General features: G+C 53.6%; 1 protein-coding gene across 4 annotated transcripts in view; it reads left to right on the top strand.

Annotated features, from left to right (window-relative positions):
* SNPH (syntaphilin) overlaps nucleotides 1-20,196 on the top strand; it is a 38,354-nt gene extending 18,158 nt beyond the window's left edge. Inside the window, exons 2-6 of one of the 4 annotated variants that reach the window (XM_039863938.1) lie at nucleotides 8,412-8,439; nucleotides 9,207-9,853; nucleotides 10,564-10,671; nucleotides 13,872-14,021; nucleotides 17,102-20,196. In XM_039863938.1, coding sequence (XP_039719872.1) covers nucleotides 9,672-9,853; nucleotides 10,564-10,671; nucleotides 13,872-14,021; nucleotides 17,102-18,272 — 1,611 coding nt within the window. In that variant the 5' untranslated portion in view covers nucleotides 8,412-8,439; nucleotides 9,207-9,671 and the 3' untranslated portion in view covers nucleotides 18,273-20,196. Of the gene's footprint in view, nucleotides 1-7,537; nucleotides 9,854-10,563; nucleotides 10,672-13,871; nucleotides 14,022-17,101 lie in introns of those variants that run through there. The other 3 variants (XM_039863939.1, XM_039863936.1, XM_039863935.1) reach the window with 3 other exon arrangements.
* Nucleotides 20,197-21,069: the final 873 nt, after the last annotated feature.

The following is a 21,069-nucleotide window of genomic DNA, read 5'->3' as shown; positions in this document are numbered from 1 at the left end:
AAAAGGTTTTGAGCAAAGAAGTGACATGATCTGATTCGTATTCTAAAATGATCCTTCTGGCCACTGTGTAGAGGTTGTAGGGATGAGACTGTTCGACCACTCAGGAAAGAAATGGTGGCTTGGAACCAGGGAGGGAGCAGTGAAATGCTGAGTGGCGTCACACTCAAAGCAGGAGTTCATATTTCGGACATATTCATTTATGCGCTGTTAGGTCAAAGTGGCAATACCCTGAAATTCTGTCGTTTAATAGACACTGATTGGTTTGTGACTTTTTTTTTTTTGTCCGTAGAACTAAGTAAGTATAAATGATTCTGTAGTCAAGGACCCCTGAGATACAAACTATTCTAAATATTTCAGATTAGGATTCGGGAGAGGGATAAAGATGTAATATGTATGAAGAATATTAAGAATAAGAATATACGTAGGTGAATCAATAATGACTACTGCATGTGGAGTGCTTCCCCACACCAGGTCCTCGCTAGGCCTTCAGTAACGCGTTGTTGCCAATCATGAATGTGCTCGTGTCCAGCTGTACTTAGCCCCATCTTACAGATGAGACTGAGGCTTAGAGAAGCGGAGCGGCGGTCCCACTGTCATGGAGTTGGCAGGTGGTGGAGTTTGGAATTCAAATCCAAACCCAAAGTCATGGTTTCTCTCTTTAGGCTGGCTGACAAAGGGGAAAATCTCATTCTGAGACAATGAATTTTTAAATAGGACATAGAAATTTGCAGAATCTCCCTTTTGAAGTATTTTTAAATGTTCACTTTAGCTAAATTAAGGTACGGGGCAGCTTCTCCAGAAAGGGAAGACTTCTTGAGAGAGGGATTTATAATTACCCACCCGCTTCCAGCCAGCATGAGCCATGTGGACCCTGTTGAAGGCTCTGGATCTTAGCGAAGGTGAAAGAATTCAGCTCGACGTGGGAAATGCCATTGGAAATCATCTGGACAGGAATCAGCTGTTGAGGATGGCAGAGAAGCTGGCAGCTGGAGAGAGAAAGGATCTGGGAGGAGAGATGAAGGATGCTGACGTGGGATCAGCATGGCTCCTGGGCTAAAACAGGAACAGTTGGGTGAGCCGGGCTAGTATCCCCACTCAGAGCCCCCAGGAGCCTCAGAGAGGTAGATGAGAGTTGGCTTCCAGCAGGAGCAGCGTGCCCAGAATGGTTGATGAGACTGGAATCAGCTGGCTTTGAGCCCTGTATCCCTGCTCCCATAGCTCATGCTGTGGCCTTGGGCAAGTCCTCTATTTTCTGCTTAGAAAATGTGGCAGTTGTACTAGATTGTCATGAAATGTCAGGAGAGACAGAGAGAGAATAAATATGAACATGAATGAGAGACTGATTAAGAGTGAGTTTATGTGGTTCCCTGTTTTGGATTCCCAGGAAGATTGAAGCTCCCTGATTTCAGGTTGACTCGAGCCGTCTCCATGGAAAGGTACAGTGATCCCAAGCAGTTCGGATGACATCGCCACATCCCCTTAGCCCTTTGGTCCTTGTGTTTCACGGGTCCCTGTCATGCCAGTGAAGCATAGCACACATAGGGCGACTTGGGTGAGCTCTGAGGGCACCATCTTTCCTCTGTATTAGGACCCTCCTTGCAAATTCCCAATGGACAGTCCTCTTCTTTTACAGCAAATCTCATGCAAAAATGTTTCCTTTAGCATTCATTTTAGGAAGGTCTTTATTTCTCCTGAAGAATCAGTCTGCTTCCCGCTCTCCCTTAACCATGAGAACAAAAAGACTGGGCATGATTTCTCTTTTTGCATCAGTGGCCGGGAAGCTCAGAGTCAAATCTGAACCTTGTTGTTGCTGCCATGATTGTGTTTGTGGTCAGGCCGTGGTATTCCCTTCTTCCAGGGCCTTGGTTTTGATGTATATTTTACTAAATATACATTTGTGAGTTGCCTTAAAGTTGATGGAACTTCTGGCTTACCTCTAGGTTTTCCTTCCTTGACTTCTTTATTCAAAAAGCTACCTTTTATTTTGGTCTGACTGAACTTTTGCCTGGATTTAAATGCAAGCGAGGAATGGAGGCTGTGGTGCAGAAGCCTCCTCACTAGTCAGGAGTCACGCTCCCAGCCCAGGCTCTCTCCCCCAATTTCTAGGCAATCTCAACAAATCACATGCTCTTTCTGGGTTTCAGTTTCTCGTAAAATGATGAGCTGTGACAAAGTCTACCCAAGATCCTTTTCATCATAGAATTCTGAGAGTGTATTAGCCCCTGTTGGTACTTGGGATAAATGCAGTCGGGGCATTGACTCCTAAGGATCCTAAGAACAAAGACAGAGATCTGGAAAAAAGGGAGAATCCGTAGAGATGGTGGCCCTATCTTCTTCCCCTTCCTTTGATGCTTTGGAGCTGGAAACTTGGGAGGAGGCGGCAGGGAGAGGAGCTGGGTTGATGCCTGACAGCTATATCAGCCAGGAAGCCCAGGGAAGCATATGCTGTGGCCAAGGTTGCTAAAGGGCCTCCATCTGCCAGGAGCCACTTGCCAGGCAGCCACCGATCTGGGGCTAGCCCCATGGCCCCTCTGTTCCCCACGCCTCCCATGGCTGTCTGCATGGCTAGATGGTGCAGGGATGGAAACCAGGAGCCCCCCACCCTGCTACCCCTCCCCATATAGGGGGCCTGCCAGACATTGCCCTGGAGAACCACCCCAGGGCCCTGTTGGGGTAAAGCAAAGACTATCTCTGAGAAAGGGAAAAGAGAGAGCCCCTTCAACAGGTGGTGGTAGTATTAGCAAGAAACATTCAGTCCTCCAGTTGTCCAAGAACTTCCCCCATCCCCCCATTCATTGCCTTGGCTGGATCCTGAAGACAGGCAGGGTCAGGAAGGTGCATTCCCACTGAATGCACAAGGCAGCTGAGACTCAAAGAGGTCAAGGGCCTAAGGTCACCGAGCCATGTGATGTGGCTCAGGAGAGCCGAGAATCTCTCAGTGGTGGGCTTGCACAGCACCTGGGCAAATGAGCAAGATGCAGCGGCTTAGTGAAAGGGTTGAAAACAGCGATCCTCAGGGTGAGGGCTTCTCCTTTGCCCACATGGTTGACTCTTGGAGGAACAGGGAGAGACGTACACTGCTTCGAGAGAAGACATGAAAAATTCCTTTTAACAATCTTTCTTGCCCTGCTTGCCCAAAATGTAGGGATATAACCCCCTAATCTCACCATGGTCTGAGAGTCTCCAGGGAAAGTAGATTTTTCTTCTTTTATCCAGCATAATGATACGTGTCCCGGAGCTCCGTATCATGACACCTTCATGATGCAGTAGAAATGCAGGCGCTCGTGACCTGGAAGTCCAAGGTGCAGCCTTGAATGACGTTGCAGCCTCTGCGGCTTCAGGTTTCCCATGTGCCAGATGGAATAGTCTCCACCAGCCCTTCCTACACAGAGAACTTGTGGGGATCACATGAGGTGTGGATTTGCAAAACCTACAAAAGAGGCAGCGTTAGTTGCCTGTCTCCTCCAGGCTGACCCAGAATCAGGACATTCCCTGGGCTCGGCTTCCTGAAGTCAGGCAGAGAGAGTGGGGCTGGTTCTAGTTCCCATTCTGATGCAATTCCCTTCCCCTTCCTGGACCATACCTGTCCTTTTACAACTGTTCATTTAAAACATATATAGATTTTTAATTTGTTCCTTATCGAGATATAATTCACATACTATAAATTCACCATTTTAAAATGCGCAATTCAAGGGTTTTTAGGATAACCACAAAGTTGTGTATCCATCAGCACTATCTAATTCCAAAACATTTTGTCAACTCAAAAAGAAACCCCCTACCCATTAACAGCCATTTCCTATTCCTCCTTCCTCTTGCCCTTGGCAACCATCAATCTGGTTTCTATCTCTATGGCTTTCCCTCTTTTGGACGTTTCATATAAATGGAATCTTACAACATGTAGCCTTTTGTGTCCGGCTTCTTTCATTTAACAAAATATTGTCAAGGTTCATCCATGTGGCAGCACGTATCAGTATTTCATTATTTTTTACAACTAAATGATATTCCATTTTATGGATATACCACATTCGTTTATCCATTCATTCATGGGAATTTGGGTTGTTTCCTCCTTTTGGCTATTGTGACTAGTGCTGCTATGAACGGTCCTATACAAGTTTTTGTCTGAACACCTACTTTCTATTCTTGGGGGAATATACCCACTAGAGGAATTACAAAGTCCTATGGTAATTCTGTGTTTCACTTTTTGAGAAACTGCCAGACTGTTTTCCACAGCAGCTGCACCGTTTTACATCCCCACCAGCAATGCAGGAGGGTTCCAGTTTCTCCACACTCTCACCTATACTTGTATTTGCCCCCCCTTTTTTTTTTTTATTATTATTATAGCCATCCTAGTAGATGTGAAGTAGTATCTTATTTTGGGAAATACAGATTTTTAACCTGAAACACCCTTTTTAAAAAGTAGTCTTACTTCAGACCGTCCATATGTAGAACAGATGTAAGAGGAGCCTCTTCAGGTGAGTGGAGGAGGCCCACCCCCTCGACAGTCCTGCAGGCAAGTTCTCTGGGTGGTTTGAAGACCACTGGGCTCGATGCCCTCCAGGCCCTGGAATCTCAGTCTGACCACCAGAGACTTCCTGTGTGGCAGCCACCTCAGCCCGCGGTCCCATCCTGGTTGCCTTGGCAAGCCAGGCAGCATTTGGCCCAGTTGTGGGTCTGCCCTGCCACCGTGCTGGGGTCGCCACAGTGAGAAGTAGTCTAGTGGCTCCCATCTATGGTTCCAGCTCTGAGGGCACCTTAGGCAGGACACAGGAAGCAAGGGAGACACATGCCACATGTCTCCCTTCCCAATCCAGGAAGAAAGGCCCTGAGTTTTGCTGATAGTACAGAGGAACATGGTGGCTGATGAGGTTGTGAAGCCAATGGAAGGCTGACTGGACTCCTCGGCCGTGAATAACCCTCAGAGCACTAACCCCCTGAGACCCAGAGTGTGGCTGCAGGAGCACGCCCAGGCCCGGCTGCCATCTCCCACTTGTCTCTGCATTAGCATTCTCGGAGAACCAAGCGCTCTGCCGTTTGACAGGCAGAATGTTCCGCCTTCTAGTGTCACCTTGGCAGAAAGAATCCCCGCTCCTCCCAAGTTCTGCTCTGTTGGTTGCAATGCTCTGCTTCCCACAGCTATCAGAGGCTTGAGTCATCAGACACAGATTGTTCTGTTCCCTTGGATGGATTTTAGGATAGCTTTCTTCTTTTATCGATGGCTAATTCTTTGAAAAAAGGATAATTTATAGTATATACAGGGACTTTCACTTAGCCAGAATATTAGATTAACCCAAGTACCTGGTTTCTCCCCTGTGACTTGCTGACTGAGTAAAATGCCATAGTGTCTCTTTGAGGAATGCAGCTGTCTAGTTTTAAACTGAAACCCAGGAGTCCTAGTAATCGAAGGGGAAGAAAGGATCAATCGAAAGTCTATCATTTCATTAAGAGCCCTAGAATTGTAGAATCAGAGAATGTTGGATCCAGAAGCATCTTAGAGAGCATCTAATCCAACCCTTTGGTCTATCAAACATGCCTCTTTAAACCATTGTGTTACTTACAGTTGTGTGTTGATTGTGTTTATTTTTATGAAATTCTCCAGAGGGTGGTGTTTCAACCCAAGGCATGGCATGCTAAGTTTTCGAGACAGTAAGTTATGGGAGAAGTCCCAGCACATGATTTATGCATGAGGACAGGGCAGGGAAGGTGTTACAGGCTGGGCAAACAGCCTGTGCAGAGATGGGAGAGCAACTAACAGGGCTTTCCTGGTGTGTGTGGGGGGGAGGGAGGAGGTCTGGTCGGGCAGCTGAGAGCAGGTTGGAAAGGGTATAGATGAGAGTGCCTTGAATGCCAGGACCAAGAGTTTTTCCCCTGATTTTTACTTAATTGGGGACCTCTGATGAGTTTTAAGCAAATTCCAGTCCCTCTTCTCCATTGCTTCTGCCGCCGCCCTGACCCAAGCCCTTCTAATTTCTCACCTGGGAGTGTTCGATAATCTTCTAACTCATCTCCCTGCCTCTGTTCTTGTTCCTTCCCAGCCACACTCCACAAAGGCTCCCTACCCAGGGGCTTTCTAAAACGCACATCTGATTATGTTCCTGCCTTTTACAGGCGTTCCATGGCTTCCGTTGCCTACGGAACAAGATCCTGGTTTATGTAGCTCTGTCTGGCCTGGCCCCGCCTCCTGCAGCCTCACCGCCACTGTGACTCTGCCCTCACCAGGCCCCCTAGTTTCCTGAGCGGATGTGCTGTTGAATTACTCACTGCCTTTACTCAAGCTTCTTTCTTCCCACACACTTTCTCTTTCTGGTGAACTCCTATTCATCCTTCAAGACCCAGTGTAAATTTCTCTTTGGAGAAGCTTTTTCTGACCTTCCTGAGGCCACCATTATGCCTTGAATGCATTTCTGTTTTGAAGTTCAGACCACGTTGCAATTATGTACTTCCAAAATATTGTCATTCCCCATTTTTGAGTGCGATGGGCACTGAACTAAGCTCATGCGTATATTATCCCATGTTATTCTCACAGTAACCACGTGAGGTGCATTCTGTCATAGCCCCACTTACGGATGACGAAGCTCAGACTCAGAGAAACGGCATGACTTGTCCAAGGCATGCAGCTGGAGGGTGACAGAGCTGGGATTTGAGTCCAGATCTGTTCGACTCTGTTTCTGTACCTTCCGTCTCCTGTTCCCTGCATCCTGCTGTATCCCTGGAACCCCCATTGTAGCTCCTCAGGAAATTCTGAGCATGTGAAGAACTGATCAAAAGGGTAGATACAGCAGGGTTGCCGTAGTGTGGCAGGATGGGGAAATGGAGGGAGGCTGGAGTGAGAAGGGGCTGGGTTGACTTTGGGGTTGAGGTGATGAGAGACTATGAGCCCAGTCCCCACAGCTAATGGGTCCCTTTCCATCCTCCATTCCAAGGGGCAGCATCCTGCCACTTGGTGACAGGCCTGCGGGACTCCAGGCCAAATGGGAGGCATGGTGACAAACACCATGGCAACCTGCCTCTTCTCTGGGGCCTAGCAGGGAGGAGGGAACTGAAAGAGCGCATACCCCACACTGAGGCTTCTGAGCAGGATCCTGGAGAGGTGGCTCCCTTTGGGCCTGTGTGTCTTCCGCCCTCCCACGAGGGACCCCTGCCTGCAAGGTCCTGTCTCAGCAGGGGAAATGCCACTTCCACCTCCGTCCTGGATGAATGGCTGGCTCTGGCCTCCCAGGAGACTGTTGGCTCCAACTGGGTTCAAGCACCTCCCATTCCCACCCCCTGGGCCAGAGAGGAAGGAAGAAGGAGCCCAAGAGGAGGAGGCATGGGGTTGCCAAGCAAGGTAGGGGCGGGGACAGCTGGAACAATGCCCTCATTGTACCAAGCCCACGCACAGCTCCAAGGCAAGCTAGGCATCTTGCCTGCCTCCCAGACCTAGGCCTAGAATTCCCCCTGGCCTTTCCTTGCTCCCTAGCAACGCTTACCCAAGATGACTTGGAGGAATAAGTCCCGTCCTCAGATTTGAGTCCTGCCTCTGCTGAGGAGTCCTCCTGAAGGCACAGCCTTATTTTTGCATCTTCCTAAAAGCTAGAAGGGAAGGGGTAGTAATGATGGAAGGACACCGGTGAAGCCAGGCTGACTGGGGCTAGGAGACAGAGTCTGCTGGACGTTGTGTGACCCTGGTCCAAATGTGGTAACAACTTCCGCCTGCTTTGAAGGACTGGTATTTGAAGAAATGGCCCAGGGCACACAAAAACACTCAGCATGGTCACCTGGCCACAAAAGAGTTCAGTCAATGACAGGTGATCTTTAAAGCTCTTGTCCACACATGAGGAAGGACTATCACCCCCTACCCCGCTCTGGCTGCTCCTAGTTCGAGTCCTCCTGTGTTCAGGAGGCGGGAGGCAACGAGCCATCGGTGGCCTTCCTGACACAGGTGTGGGGTACCACTTTTGCCCCAGCCCCTGTTCCGTAGTTCCTCTTCCAGGTGCCAGCCCTGTAGTTCCAGGAGGCCTAGCCAAGGCATGATGGGCGGGACATGTTGCCAAGCAGGAGCGAGCTGCTCAGGTGACAGGCGTGGTGTCGGAGGCTCCTGCGCTGGCACCTGACACCTCAGGGCAGACAATACTGGCTGTGTCCAGGCCCTCCAGGGGAACAAGCTGCATCTGTGTCACAGCCAGGAAACAGGCCACCTGAGTAGCGCCTTTGTCCACTCAGGAGGCAGCCCCGCTGTTGGCCAGGATGGCCAGGCTCCCCAGAGGCCCTGACGTGGAAGGGGTGGTGCCCTGCACCTGGGACTCTGGGGTTGAGGTCCGGCCCCTCAGCATCTGATGCTGGCCCTGCCGCACACTGGGGATGTGACTTGAGCCCGTCGCTTCCCTCTCGAATTCCTTATCCGTAAAGGGACTAATCACAGCACTTCCTCATAGGGTTGTTGGGAGGAGCCGTTGGCGTAATGTATGTAACATGCTTGGGCTGGGGTCTGACATCTAGTGGGGCTTGATGAACGCTTGTTTCCCAGCATGGAGGAAGGTCCAGGGTACCATGTCCTCAGCCGAATCTCCTGTAACCCAGGCTACTGTCCTTAGTCGCTGCTGTGAGCACGGAAGAAGGGAACTGGGGTCTCTGGAGCTGGCACAGGACTAGCATGATGGCTGCAAGGAGCCTGGGCCCCTCTCTCCTGGACTCCAGGAGCTCTGGGCTGTTGCCCCGTGCAGTCCTGCTCCTCACAGCAGCCAACACCCAGCCCAGCATGGGACCTCTCCCCTCCTTAAACCCCCGTAGGGCCGCTCTTAGAGCCCGAGCCCCTTCCTAGGACAGGAAGGGAGCCCTACCCACTTGTCAAGAGGGCCAAGGATGGGTCTCTGCAGGCATGGTCACTTTCTACTGGGCCCAGCCCACCAAGACACCTCCCTAAAGAAGGTGTCTCAATGTCCCCACCCACTCCAGTCCTCATCTGCTATGAGCCTGTGCCCTGAGGTCCTGGTGCATGCCAAATCAGCATGTGCTTTTGCATGGATGGGTGCGGGCATGCCTGTGTGCAGCACATGTGTGGGAGGGCTGGCTGCATGTCCTGCATCATGCACAGGTCCCCTGAGTGTGTTCACTGAGACCTGTGTTGCATGTCTTGGAATGTCAGGGACACAGTACCTTTCCGTGATCGTGTATCCATATGTCTTTCCACACGTGTGCCGGTATGTTGGTCTGTCTTGTCTCCCCTGTAGACGGGAAGCCCTGAGCCACGTGCCAACAGGCACTCTGGGAAGTGACGTCAAGACTAGCCCAGCATAATTTGGGGTTTCTGGTCCTGCTCCAGGAGTCCTCCAGCCTGCAGCCCCCACCAAGGAGGGAAGATTGACCAACACAAGGGTGGGGGTCCGAGTGTCAGGGATCGGGAGACCTGGCTTATAGAGTGAAGGACTCGGCACTATACCGGCAGTCACGAGGCCCTGCTCCGATGCCTGTGTGACCTTGGGCGAGGCCTTCGCTCTCTGTGGGGCACATTCGCTCATCTGGAGAACACAGGGTTGGACTGATGATTTCTGGCTTCCTTGAGGCTCTGCCAATTACTTTAAGTCGGGTAGCAGGAGCCTGCTAAATTCGTTGGCGGAGGCAGCTGTGGCCAGAGCCTGGCCTGCCAGGACCTCACTCAGCCCTGGGTGTCCTGCTGAAGGGGGAGAGGAGAAGCCATGCTGGGCAGCGGCCCCAGCGAGAGGATGACGTGGCCCGGCCCAGCCGTCCCCGCGGCCCCCCCAACGCGCCCTCTCTCCTCAGCCCCGGGGACACCACCCATCCCACCTCTCACCCGGACCCGCAGCCTCATGGCCATGTCCCTGCCGGGCAGTAGACGGGCCTCTGCTGGATCCCGAAGGTGAGTCTCCCCCTTGCCCAGAGCCTAAGCCTCAGAGAGGAGGAAGAGGGAGGGTCTCTGTCCCCACTCTGCCACCAACTGGCAGTATGTATGTCTTTGAGCAAGTCGTTTCCCTAGATTTCCCAGCTTTAAAATGGGCTGGCTAACACTCGCCTCCTCCTGGAGCTATGTAAGGGCTCAGACGACATGGTGGATATGCAGTTCTCTGAAGACTTAAACCGGGGCATTGCTGCCATTGTCAATGTCGTCGTGTGATCTTGACGATGACTGGGGGGATGTCACGCCGTCTTGCACTCAGGCTCACTCGGCCTCCCTTGGTTTCCACCCCTGTGCGCTCCTCCTGCCGTCCCTACTCCCGCCTGCCCCATTCTCCTCCACCTCTGCCTCAGCCCACGCAGAGACCTCCTCCTCTGAGCTTGGGGGACCCTGGTAGGGGCAGACGGGGCCCCACCCCCGGCCTGCAGCCCTGCCCAAGCTCCATCCTTGTCCTGGGAAGCCAGGAGAACTGTTGTCCTCCGAGTTTTCCATCTTGATTTGCACTGTCTGTTCTGTCACCCCTGTCTGTGCATCCCCCTCTCCTTGCTGCTTCTCTCCCGGCGGTGACCCCGAAGCGGGGGCCCTTTGGGCCGCAGCGGCCTGGCGGTGTTCGCCCAGTGTCCGCAGCTGCCCACAAGCCAGAACGAGCACCTGCCTCTTCTTCCCGCCTCCAGGCGCACCTCTCCGCCCGTGAGCGTGCGGGATGCCTACGGCACCTCTTCTCTCAGCAGCAGCAGCAACTCAGGCTCCTGCAAGGGCAGCGACAGCAGCCCCACACCCAGGTAACTGACCCCTGACCCCGACCCACCCCCAGCCTGGCCTGGCCCAGCTCTCTGGGAGCCTGGGTGTCCTGGGAAGAGGAGAAGGCGTGTGTTCTAACCATTCCCAACACTCACTGGCTGTGTAACCTTGAACAGGTCACTTCTTCTCTCTGAGCCTCAGTCCCTGTCTGTAAGACAGATGTGATAATATCCAGCTGCATATAACCAAAGACGGTGGCATCGACAAATTAGGGATGATGCTTTCAGAACAAGGGACAGAGACAGGCAGCTCTTAAAGTGTCAGGGACCCTGTCTTCTGTCTTCCTGCCCCACCATTCTTGGTGAAAGCTTTTGTCCCTGTCATTACAAGATGGCTCCTATACCTCCAGGCATCAGGTTGAAATCTAGGAAGGAAAAAGGTAAAAAGCCCAAAGCCCCCCAGTCCCCAGCCCCCAGGGGCTCGTGTTTTCTGACGAGAGACACTTTCCCCAGGAAATTCTGTCTACACCTTGCTGGCTGGAACTGGGTGATGCGACCGACTCTGGCTATAAAACCAGGTAGTACAGAGAGGGTTAGTGTTCTCCCTGGTGCAGTGTCGCCACAGACAAAACTGGAGTTCTGTTGGGTAAAAGGCAAGAATGGATACTGGAAGGCACTTCCCGCATCTGCCATCTTCCTTGTCTCAGGGGGACACTTCGAGGATGGCGGCAGTGAACTTGGTTTGGAAAGCGAAATGTGTTACCAATGCAGCACATGCTAAGTTGTACTCTCAGGAAGGTGGACCCAGACTCAAAAAGCAGGATAGGGTGAGGAGGCAGGTAAAGGGGAGCTGTGGGTCCTCAAAGACCAGGAAGTTAGAGCTGTAATGATCACGCCTTCCTGTTGCCTCAGCTTTGACATACAGGTAGAGGGTGGGCTTGGGATTCTGTTGTTTCCTGTCTCTGAGTCTCCATTCCCTTATCCGTAAAATGAAGCTGACAACCCGGAGGCCCCAGTGGGTCAATATCTGTAGGTGGCCCATAACTGATAACTGCCATCATGAGGACTTTGGTCCAACTTGAGAATCATGGGCAAGAGAAGGCCAGGAGACTCTGGTGCCAAGTTCCCGTGGCCAGAGCACCCCCTGAGAAGGCTTCACGCCCTCCAGTGGAGAGCGTGTCATTTATATGGATCCTGCTGAGGCAACAGTTCTCAGAGTTTTCCACCATGACACACGTGATGGGTGACACGTGTGTGCAGGACCCATGCCCCAGCATCCTGTCTGTAACCCCGTCCCAGGGCCCGAATGAGATCAATTTGTTAACTTACATTTTGAAAAGTGTGTGATGGGCAACTTTAAGACTTTTTCCTTAGCAGGAAAAAGATTTTTGTAATGCGTGTCATAACTACAGCCCGCGGGGGCAGTCCCAACCCTGAGGCTGACAGCTGCTTCTGCGGAAGGAGCTTCTTGCCCACCGTGGGAGCTGCTGCTGCTGGATCAGCAGTGGCGCCTCGGCTGTGGCCTCACTGAAAATAGCCAGACGTTCCAAGGCTTGAATAGCCGAGAGACAGGCATTATAGTATATTTTTCTTCATATATATATATATTTTTTTTTCCCCACAAAGATAGAGCTCGTGACTGAAAAGGTATGAGTGTTAAATGTCATATTGGGGAAGAAGACTCACGAAAGCAAATGGGAAAAGTTAAAATAGTTACTTCTTCTCCAATCCTCACCTCTTCCCAGTTTAACTAATCCTGGTTCCTCCACCCCTGGGCATGAGGAGGAGACCTCTTCTTACTCACCGCACATCGGGGCCCCTCTAGCCGAAGTCCCTGCAGGGTACCAGGATGTGTATAGGACCAGCCCTGGGGCTTCAGAACATCTGAGGTCCGTGGCTCTTGCTGGCTTGCTTCTCTTTTGGAAAGAAAGTTCTTAGAGCTCCCCAGAGGGGGAACCCTCAAGCTCCCACCCCACGCCACCCCTCTGCCCCTTGCTATGCAGAAAACAGGCCCGCGTATGACTTGACTGGAGTTAAACCATGAGGTGAATACGTATCAGAGAATCATTTCTTTCCCTCCACTTCTACTGCCACTTTCTCTTCAACAGTTTACAGTTTACAAATACTTTTTCCTCATTACACAGGAAATGTACACATTACACGGCTTCCACACACCTTTGAAAACTGCCTCCAACTTGGCCGCTGCAGCAATGGGCCTCATCAGAGCCTGTCTTTTCCAGGCCCATAATATGTCATTGCCCTTTCCTAGATCTGGGAGCAAGGCCTCTGCCAAGTGGTGTGAGAACATGCCCAGGTTTTTAAGTCATGATCCAAGAGGGTTTCTTTATGAAAAGAACAACCAGTGGGCAGGAAGCTGGGAGTCAAGGAGGCCGGGTCATGGTCGGTTGGTGGAACTGGGGTGCCCTCCTTCCCCGGGTGAAAGCCTGGGCCCTCCCTCCTCCGCTGGGTAGGAATTTCTCCTCCTCTGCACTGGTGGGACCGGGGCATGCTCACCACACAGACCCGTCTATGCCACCCCTTGCTGGGGAGCAGAGCATATGCAGCATGCTGCCACCTCAGGATACAACTGCTAACAAGTCAATGCCCAGAGCAGGCAATGTTTACACATGTGTTCACGTGTGCCCCAGAGCAAAGGATCTGAATGCATCTGAACCCATGCATAGGCCGGGGTGCTAGTACGTGTGAGTGTCCATAAGGGTCACAGCTGGGGCTGCATGGGCATGGGTGTGTATTCAAATATGTGGGCGTGCAGGCACAGATGGACCAGGAATCAATGTACATGCATGCAGATTACAGGGAGGAAGAGGCCCTCCCACCCCAGCCTCCAGCCCCAAATTCGTTCTCTGGGTTGGGAGACTGGGCGTTTGAGCGCTCTCTCAGGTATACCACAGGGGCTGGATTGATGGAGGCGGCGTCAGTAGAGTGCCCAGCGTGGTGCCAGGCTTGTGCACATGCTCTGTGATGTCTCCCCACCCCCAACTAGAGGAGCGCTGAGCTCCCTATCCTCACGCCGTGGTCTTCGCTCAGAAGAGCTCTAGTAAAACCCACCCTCCAGAAGGGCCCACACAAGTCCTGACCCTTGACAGGAGGCCTGGCCTGGAGCCCTCTGGTGCCAGTGGGACCAGGATGCTGAGGCTGGTGTCGCCTCGCTCCCTAGAGGCACGGCACCTGTGCCTTGCTGTCCTCTCTGTCCCTCCCTGCTGACAAGCATCCCCTTGCAGGCGCTCCATGAAGTACACACTGTGCAGCGACAACCATGGCATCAAGCCGCCTACTCCTGAGCAGTACCTGACCCCACTGCAGCAGAAGGAGGTGTGCATCCGGCACCTGAAGGCCCGGCTGAAGGACACGCAGGACCGGCTCCAGGACCGGTGAGCGGGGGCCAGGGACAGCCTTGGGCAGCCCTAGGAACACACCACCAGCTCCATACTCTGAGGAACCAGGGCCCTGGGGCATCTCTGGGAGGAAGAAGTGGCTAGGGGCTCCTTTTCTAGCAAAGTCCTGTTGGAGCGTATTTCCAGAGCCCCCACCTCAGCTGTGCTCTCCCAGTGTTAGCCCGGCAGCCCCTTCGGCCTCTTCTCCCTGGCTCCATTCCGCCTGGGGAGTCGGAGCACAGGGCACTCTTCCTGGCTTCCCTTCTCTGTGGGAGAGAAACGATCCATTGGTCCCACTTTGCTTCCTCCCAGGGAGTCACCAGGGGGCTCTAGGCCCACCATTCCAGGCCCCAGAAGCCTTCCTTCTCATCTACTCATAGATGATGTGTGATCAGGAGAAACCTTTCACTGAGCTCCCACCCAGCCCAGGGGTCTCCCAGGAGCCCCACCAGGCCCGTCCAAGCACATTCTTTGGACCTAAGGACCAATCCCGACCCTCCCAGCCTCTGCCTCCCCAGGCCGGCGGTGTCATCTTTATGATGGAAACTTCAGGGATGCCCTTTGACCTCTTTGTCATCTTAACCATCTTCTCCGGATTGTGCCTGTTCAGCAGACTGTGAGCTAGACGAGGGGGTGTGTGGGGCCCTGGAGGTCAGGGCAGGCCACCGTGACCACATCTTCCTTTATCTTTTCTTTTTATATATAAAACAGTTTTATTGAGAAGTAACTCACATACTGTACAATTTGATGGTTTTATTATAGTCACAGGACTGTGCAACCATCACCAATATCTAATCTCAGAACATTTCATCACCCCAAAAAGAAACCCCACTTGCAGGAGCAATCATGCCCCATTTCTCCCCAGCCACCGTGGTCCCTGGCAGCCACGGATCTGTCTCGACAGATTTGTCTATTCCAGACGTTGCAGATAAATGGAAGCGTACGATATGCACGGCCACGTCTTCCTCGACCAGAGCTCTGCCAGTCCAGTTTGGATTTGCTGTGGGTTGGAACTGTGGGAGGTTACAGGTGGCATTCTGTAGCTACCCTTGTTTGTAGAGCTAGGGCTTCTATTTTTATTTCCCTTCATCTTCTCAGTGATGCCCTGGGTCAGCTTGGCCGTTTGCACTAATGTCCTCAGGAAGCAGACGGCCCATCTCCCAGCTTCCTTTCTAGGGCTGGCCCTGCAGCTCAGAGCGGGCCATCTGCCCTGTGCGGTTTGGGCAGAATGCCCTGTTGTGGGCATGCCTACACCTCAAATCCTTAGCCATTCTGTCTGCTACTGTTGCAGGAACCTGTGGCAGTTCTTTACTTGCTATATGGTCAGTCTCCACGCACACTCCATATATTCAGTTTGATACCTGCCATTCTCCCAATAGCCTACCTGCTAGAAATTCTTTTCTACTCTGTGCTTTCATATGCTGTGTCTCCACTCCCTGCGATGCCCTTTCCCCAGCTTGCTTCCTTGGCAAACTCATCCTTCAAGACCCAGTTCAAACGCGATGTCCTAGGCAGGGCTGTGAAGCCATTAACTCCCTGGACTCCTGCCAGCTCCAAGGAGAGGGGGCAGGGACCTGCTGAGCCGAATATGTCCAGTTCTTTCTTCCAAACTCACTCTTCCTCTCAGGGCTTGGTGTCAGTGAGGAGGGTCACCTAGGGTGAGCCCCCCGCCCCCCGAGGTGAGAGGAGCGAAGAGCAAGCACCCCCATCCCTGTCAGCATGGCTGTTGCCGCCACTCTGAGCAGCTCCGTTCCTGCTGCCGTCCCGCTGCCACCACCGAGTTGTGTCCTGTGAATGGTCCACCCCCTTCTAGATGATGTCACTGCTGACCTTCGTGGCCACTGCAGACCCTCAGCCCGGGCCCTTCAGCATATTGCAGCATGAGATTCCTGGGCCCGTTTTCTGAACTGAATTTCTAATCTGACTTTGAAAAATATGTGGTGCTTGACCTCGGACCATCACTCTGCTAGGCTCGTAAACTCCAAAGTGACGTCGTGCAGTTTGCGGATTTAAATTACACGAATGCAGGGTTTGGGCTGAGCGACTGGGCAGGGGCCATCTCACTGGGAGGGGCACTAGCGGGGAGGGACACCCAGCGTGGGATTTCTGGTCTCATGCATGATTTTCCTCACCACTTTTAGTCCGTCCAGTCCAGTCTCGCCCTGGTTTTAACTCTGGATTTGTGGCATCTTTTTCTAACTCGCCTTCCTCCCCTGCACCTCCCGGAATCACCTGGGGGGTGACTCAGGAATTTAAAAAGCCTGAGAGTTTCTGGACAAGAGTCTGCCACCTGTCTGGTTTGCCTGGTGCTTGCCTCTTCTCTCAGGAGTAGCTCTGTGCCTTTTTCATCCATCTTTTTGGCTTTCTTCTTCATAGCATCTACAAAAAAGAAATGTCTAGACTGGATAAAAGAGGGCCACCCTGTTTTTATCATTCTCCTCTGATTCATCCATTACTTCTCCCTCCACTTGAGGGAAGATGTAAAATTATCAGCTTCCCCCCGCAACACAGAAGGTGGTAATTTCTCTCATAAAAACAAAGTGATCCACCTCCCTCTCCCCGGGGTCTCTGGCCCAAAATCCTTCCATTGAACATTTCCACAGCTGGCTTTAGTAGGAGGCCACATCCCTTTCTATAGAGCAGAGATTTCCGGTTTCATTTTTATGTTTTATGTCGATTTTAATATAGATGTATTAGGTTTGTATAATAGTGGCATTTTAAAATTGAAAAGTTTTCTTATCTAGTCTCTTCTGTAGGTAATGTATCTAGATGTGGACAGTCGTCTGCATTTAAGCCTCTAGGGGTGGGAAAGCTGTGGTGTCTCTTGTCGCCATTTCTTCTGCCTCCACCCAGGAGGAGGCCTCTCCTCTCTTCACCCCCTGGCCCTGCTCCAACCCCATCTCACTCCCCCTATGGCATAAAGAGGAGAAAGAAGGAGACATAGAGTTGCTACTTTTGTTTTTAGCTCTGAGCGACACCAGTGCAGGCCCTCTGACCTTGGCGACCGCCCCCTCCCTGCCTGTCCTTGGTGGTAGTGACAGGTCAGGAATGAGCATGTATGTCTCGTCTGCTTACAGGGACACAGAGATTGATGACCTTAAGACACAGCTGTCACGCATGCAGGAGGACTGGATCGAGGAGGAGTGTCACCGTGTGGAGGCCCAGCTGGCCTTGAAGGAGGCCCGCAAGGAGATTAAACAGCTCAAGCAGGTAATCGACACCGTCAAAAACAACCTGATTGACAAGGACAAAGGGCTGCAGAAGTACTTCGTGGACATCAACATCCAGAACAAGAAGCTGGAGACACTGCTACACAGCATGGAAGTGGCCCAGAATGGCACAGCCAAGGAAGATGGCACTGGGGAGTCAGCTGGCGGGTCTCCCGCCCGCTCCCTCACCCGAAGCTCCACCTATACCAAGCTGAGTGACCCAGCTGTCTGTGGTGACCACCCCCCTGGGGACCATCCTGCCTCCTCTGCTGAGGATGGGGCTGATAGTGGCTTCGTGGCAAATGACGACACAATGAGCCGGACGGATGCGCTGGAGGCCAGCAGCCTGCTGTCATCGGGCGTGGACTGTGGCCCTGAGGAGGCCTCACTGCACAGCTCCTTCAGCCTGGGCCCCCGCTTCCCTGCCAGCAACACCTACGAGAAGCTGCTATGTGGCATGGAAGCTGGCGTGCAGGCCAGCTGCATGCAGGAGCGTGCCATCCAGACAGACTTCGTGCAATACCAGCCTGACCTGGACACCATCCTAGAGAAGGTGACCAAGGCCCAGGTCTGTGGGACAGTCCCTGAGTCAGCAGACAGGTGTCCGGAGCTGGATGCCCACCCCACAGGGCCCAGAGACCCCAACTCAGCAGTGGTGGTGACAGTGGGTGATGAGCTTGAGGTCCCAGAGCCTATCACCCGTGGGCCTACCCCATACCGGCCTGGTGCCAACCCCAACCCATCGGTGAGTGTGGTGTGCCCTGTGGAAGAGGAGGAGGAGGCAGCCGCTGCCGAGAAGGAGCCCAAGAGCTACTGGAGCCGCCACTACATTGTGGATCTGCTGGCTGTGGTGGTGCCGGCCGTGCCCACGGTGGCCTGGCTCTGCCGCTCCCAGCGGCGCCAGGGCCAGCCCATTTACAACATCAGCTCCCTGCTGCGGGGCTGCTGCACTGTGGCCTTGCACTCCATCCGCAGGATCAGCTGCCGCTCCCTGAGCCAGCAGGGCCCGAGTACGGCAGGCGGCGGCTCCCAGCTCTGAGGAGGCCCATCCCGGCCAGTGGCTCCGGCAGCCTGACCACCGATTGTAGGGGTGCCGTCCTCCCGCTCATGGAGCATCATCTTATTTATTTAGTTTTGGGTTTGGAAGTGGTTTTTTTCAGAATGGTCAGTGTCAAGGGGCCGGGAGTTGGGGTTGAGAAAGGGCATCTCAGAGCTTGGACAGGAGAGGAGAGAAGAGAGACCAAGGGCAGGGAGGAGACTGCAGCGAGGGAAGGCAGCGAGGTCCTCACCCCAGTCCCCATCCACCTGGCCCTTCACAAGGGCAGCCCCTGCTCAGGAAGTCTCTGGTGTATTGATGTGGGGAGGCTGGGCCCAAGTCGCCTACTGTAGCCTCCTCACCCCACACCCCTCTACGCCCTTTCCGGTTCCCTGTTCACTCCATGCCTTCTCTCCCAAGCCACCCCTTGCTCTCAGCCCGGCTTCTGGACCAGTATTATCTCCTCACATGGAGGCAGCTGCAGCCCAAAGTACAGGCACCTGACCCAGAACTCCAAGCAGGGTCTGGAATCACTGGGCCAGGGCTGGAGCTCCAGCTTCCTCAGGCTGCTGCCCACTTTGGGATTCAGGAGTATAATCAAGGTCACGGGCTGGAAGAAAGGCGATGATGGGCAAGAGGTGGCAGAGGGCAGTGTGGGTTCTGTATCTGTCTGTTCATCCTGGACCTTCCCCACGATCCATTTTCCTCCTGGCGCTTCTGGGTATGTCAGATAATTCTTCCTGTGAGAGCGAAGCCAGACGGACTCATTGTAGGGGTAGGAATGCTCCCCTCCAGAGAGTCTGCCAGCACAAGAGGAGGCAGGGACTGCCAGCGCAGGGGGTGCCTGCAGCCTTCTGAGATGAGGCCCTGGGAGGCAGGGCTGGACTCAGCAGTCCTCAGCAGGTGTGAAAAGCCGGAAGCTGTGATAGCTCCTGAAGCTCACCCTGAGTTTCCCTGGGGACCTCAGCCCAACTTCCGTTTTGCACTTTGTACACTATGGGGTTTGGTTCTCATGTATCCCAGGATCTCCTGTGAAGTGGCTGCTTGCTTTCTAGGGTGAGGGTTCCTGAATCTTAAACCTATCTGTCTGGTGGGGGATTCCAGCAGGAGGAATGACAAGACAGGGGTACCGAAGCCATGTTGTCATCAGGCCAAAGCAGGGTACCCTGGGATGTTTGCTGCGTGGGGGCTGGGCAGGGCCGGTGGGAACCCTGCAGCCTCCCCGCTCCCAGCCCCAGCCCCAGCCCAGATGGCCTGAGAAGGTTCTCTGTTCCCACTTCTTCCCTGGGACCACATCTGGGACCCCAGCAAAGCTGCTGACATTTTTATTACCATTATTACTTTACAAAGTAAACCTGCTCCTCCTTGCCTGCAGGGCATACACCCATCTGGTCCCACCCCCTCTTCAGAGTTGGGCCCCCCATTTAGGGGAATTGATGGGACCCTATGTTCTACTCACCCCTCTGGCCTAAGGGACACTCTGGTTCTCTGCCAAGGTTGCTTGCCCACCTGTGCTGCTCTGACAGCCATTGCCTGACTTGTGGGCTCCGCCCTTCCCCTCTGTACCCTCTACTCGAGGGTGGGGGGACCTGCATGCACTGGGAGTGGGCGGCCAGCCTAGCCATGGGGGCGACAGCCCCCTCTGCCGCGCTTCGTGCCTCCAAAGCTCCCCCACCTCAGTCGGGGCCTCAGACCAGCCATCCTTCATGGAGCACGCCCCGCTCCAGCCGACCCAAACCCAAACCACTAGGGCCTGGCCGGGGCTACCCTAGGACACTGGGGTCGTGACATGGAGGGGCAGTGGACGAACCGAATCCAAAGCCAAGCGGGGACTGGCCATGGACCCAGCCTCCTGTGCCGTGTACTCACAGAGCTGCGTAGAGTCTCCTTAGAAATAGTCGAAGCTTTGCCGAAAAAAAAAAAAAATGACTCTATCTGACAACGTAAAATCTATATATTTTTCACCACTGGAATTTAGTGGAGCTGCATAGCCCCTCTGCTCCTGTCTGTGATTTGCTGTCTGTGGCCTTCCTGTTGTGTCTTGTGTTTCGGTGGATGTGGTCAGTGCTGGGGCCATAGTCCACACTGTCCCTGCTGCTGGAGAAGACGCTGGTGAAGGGCTGGCCTGGGCCCAGACCCGGGGCCTCCGGATGAGGTGAGTAGGGCTCGCCGCCGCCCTCTGTGCCTGCTCTGGCCGGAGCCCTGCCTGAGCCTTGCCCACAGTGTTGAAGGTCCTCTCTTTTGGGGCGTCTGGCAGGACCTTCGACAGGCTTTTCTTCATGTCAGCGGAGGGCGGCTCACTGGCCAGCCCTGGGACAGACCCCGGGACCGCGTTGGTCGGTGGTCTCGTGGGGCCCGTGTGTGTGTGGTGTGTGTGCTCAGTGTCCGCATCTATGCAAAAGGTGCAGCGCTGCCTGTGCGGCTCCAGGTGGTGGAGGCACAGCGGCCTGTGCCCCCTGACTATGCAGGGCACAGAATGTGGGGCTGGAGGGCAAGGCCAGGGGCCGGGACTGTTGAGTGCTCATCCTCCAAATACCTGCTTAATACCTCCTGTTGGGCTGCGAACTTTCCCTCCTGCCCTCAGCTTCTGGAGCAGAAATCTTTGGGGGCTCTCTTCTCCCCAGCCTCTGGCCGGAGCTGATTAGATTCTAAGGGACAGTGTTCCCAGGAACCACCTTCTGGAACTGCTGGTCCCTTGGAGCCCAGCAGCCAGACGTGGCTTCTCAGTTGTGGGGCCAGGCCAGAGTGGCCCTGCTGCTCCTCTAATCCAGGCTCAGGCAGGAACCAGAGTCGGGGGCCA

The sequence above is a fragment of the Pteropus medius genome, unplaced genomic scaffold (assembly GCF_902729225.1).
Source record: "Pteropus medius unplaced genomic scaffold, Ma_sr-lr_union100, whole genome shotgun sequence".
Lineage (NCBI taxonomy): Eukaryota > Metazoa > Chordata > Mammalia > Chiroptera > Pteropodidae > Pteropus > Pteropus medius.
The sequence above is the reverse complement of the archived record's forward strand: the minus strand, read 5'-3'. Positions and strand labels throughout refer to the sequence as shown.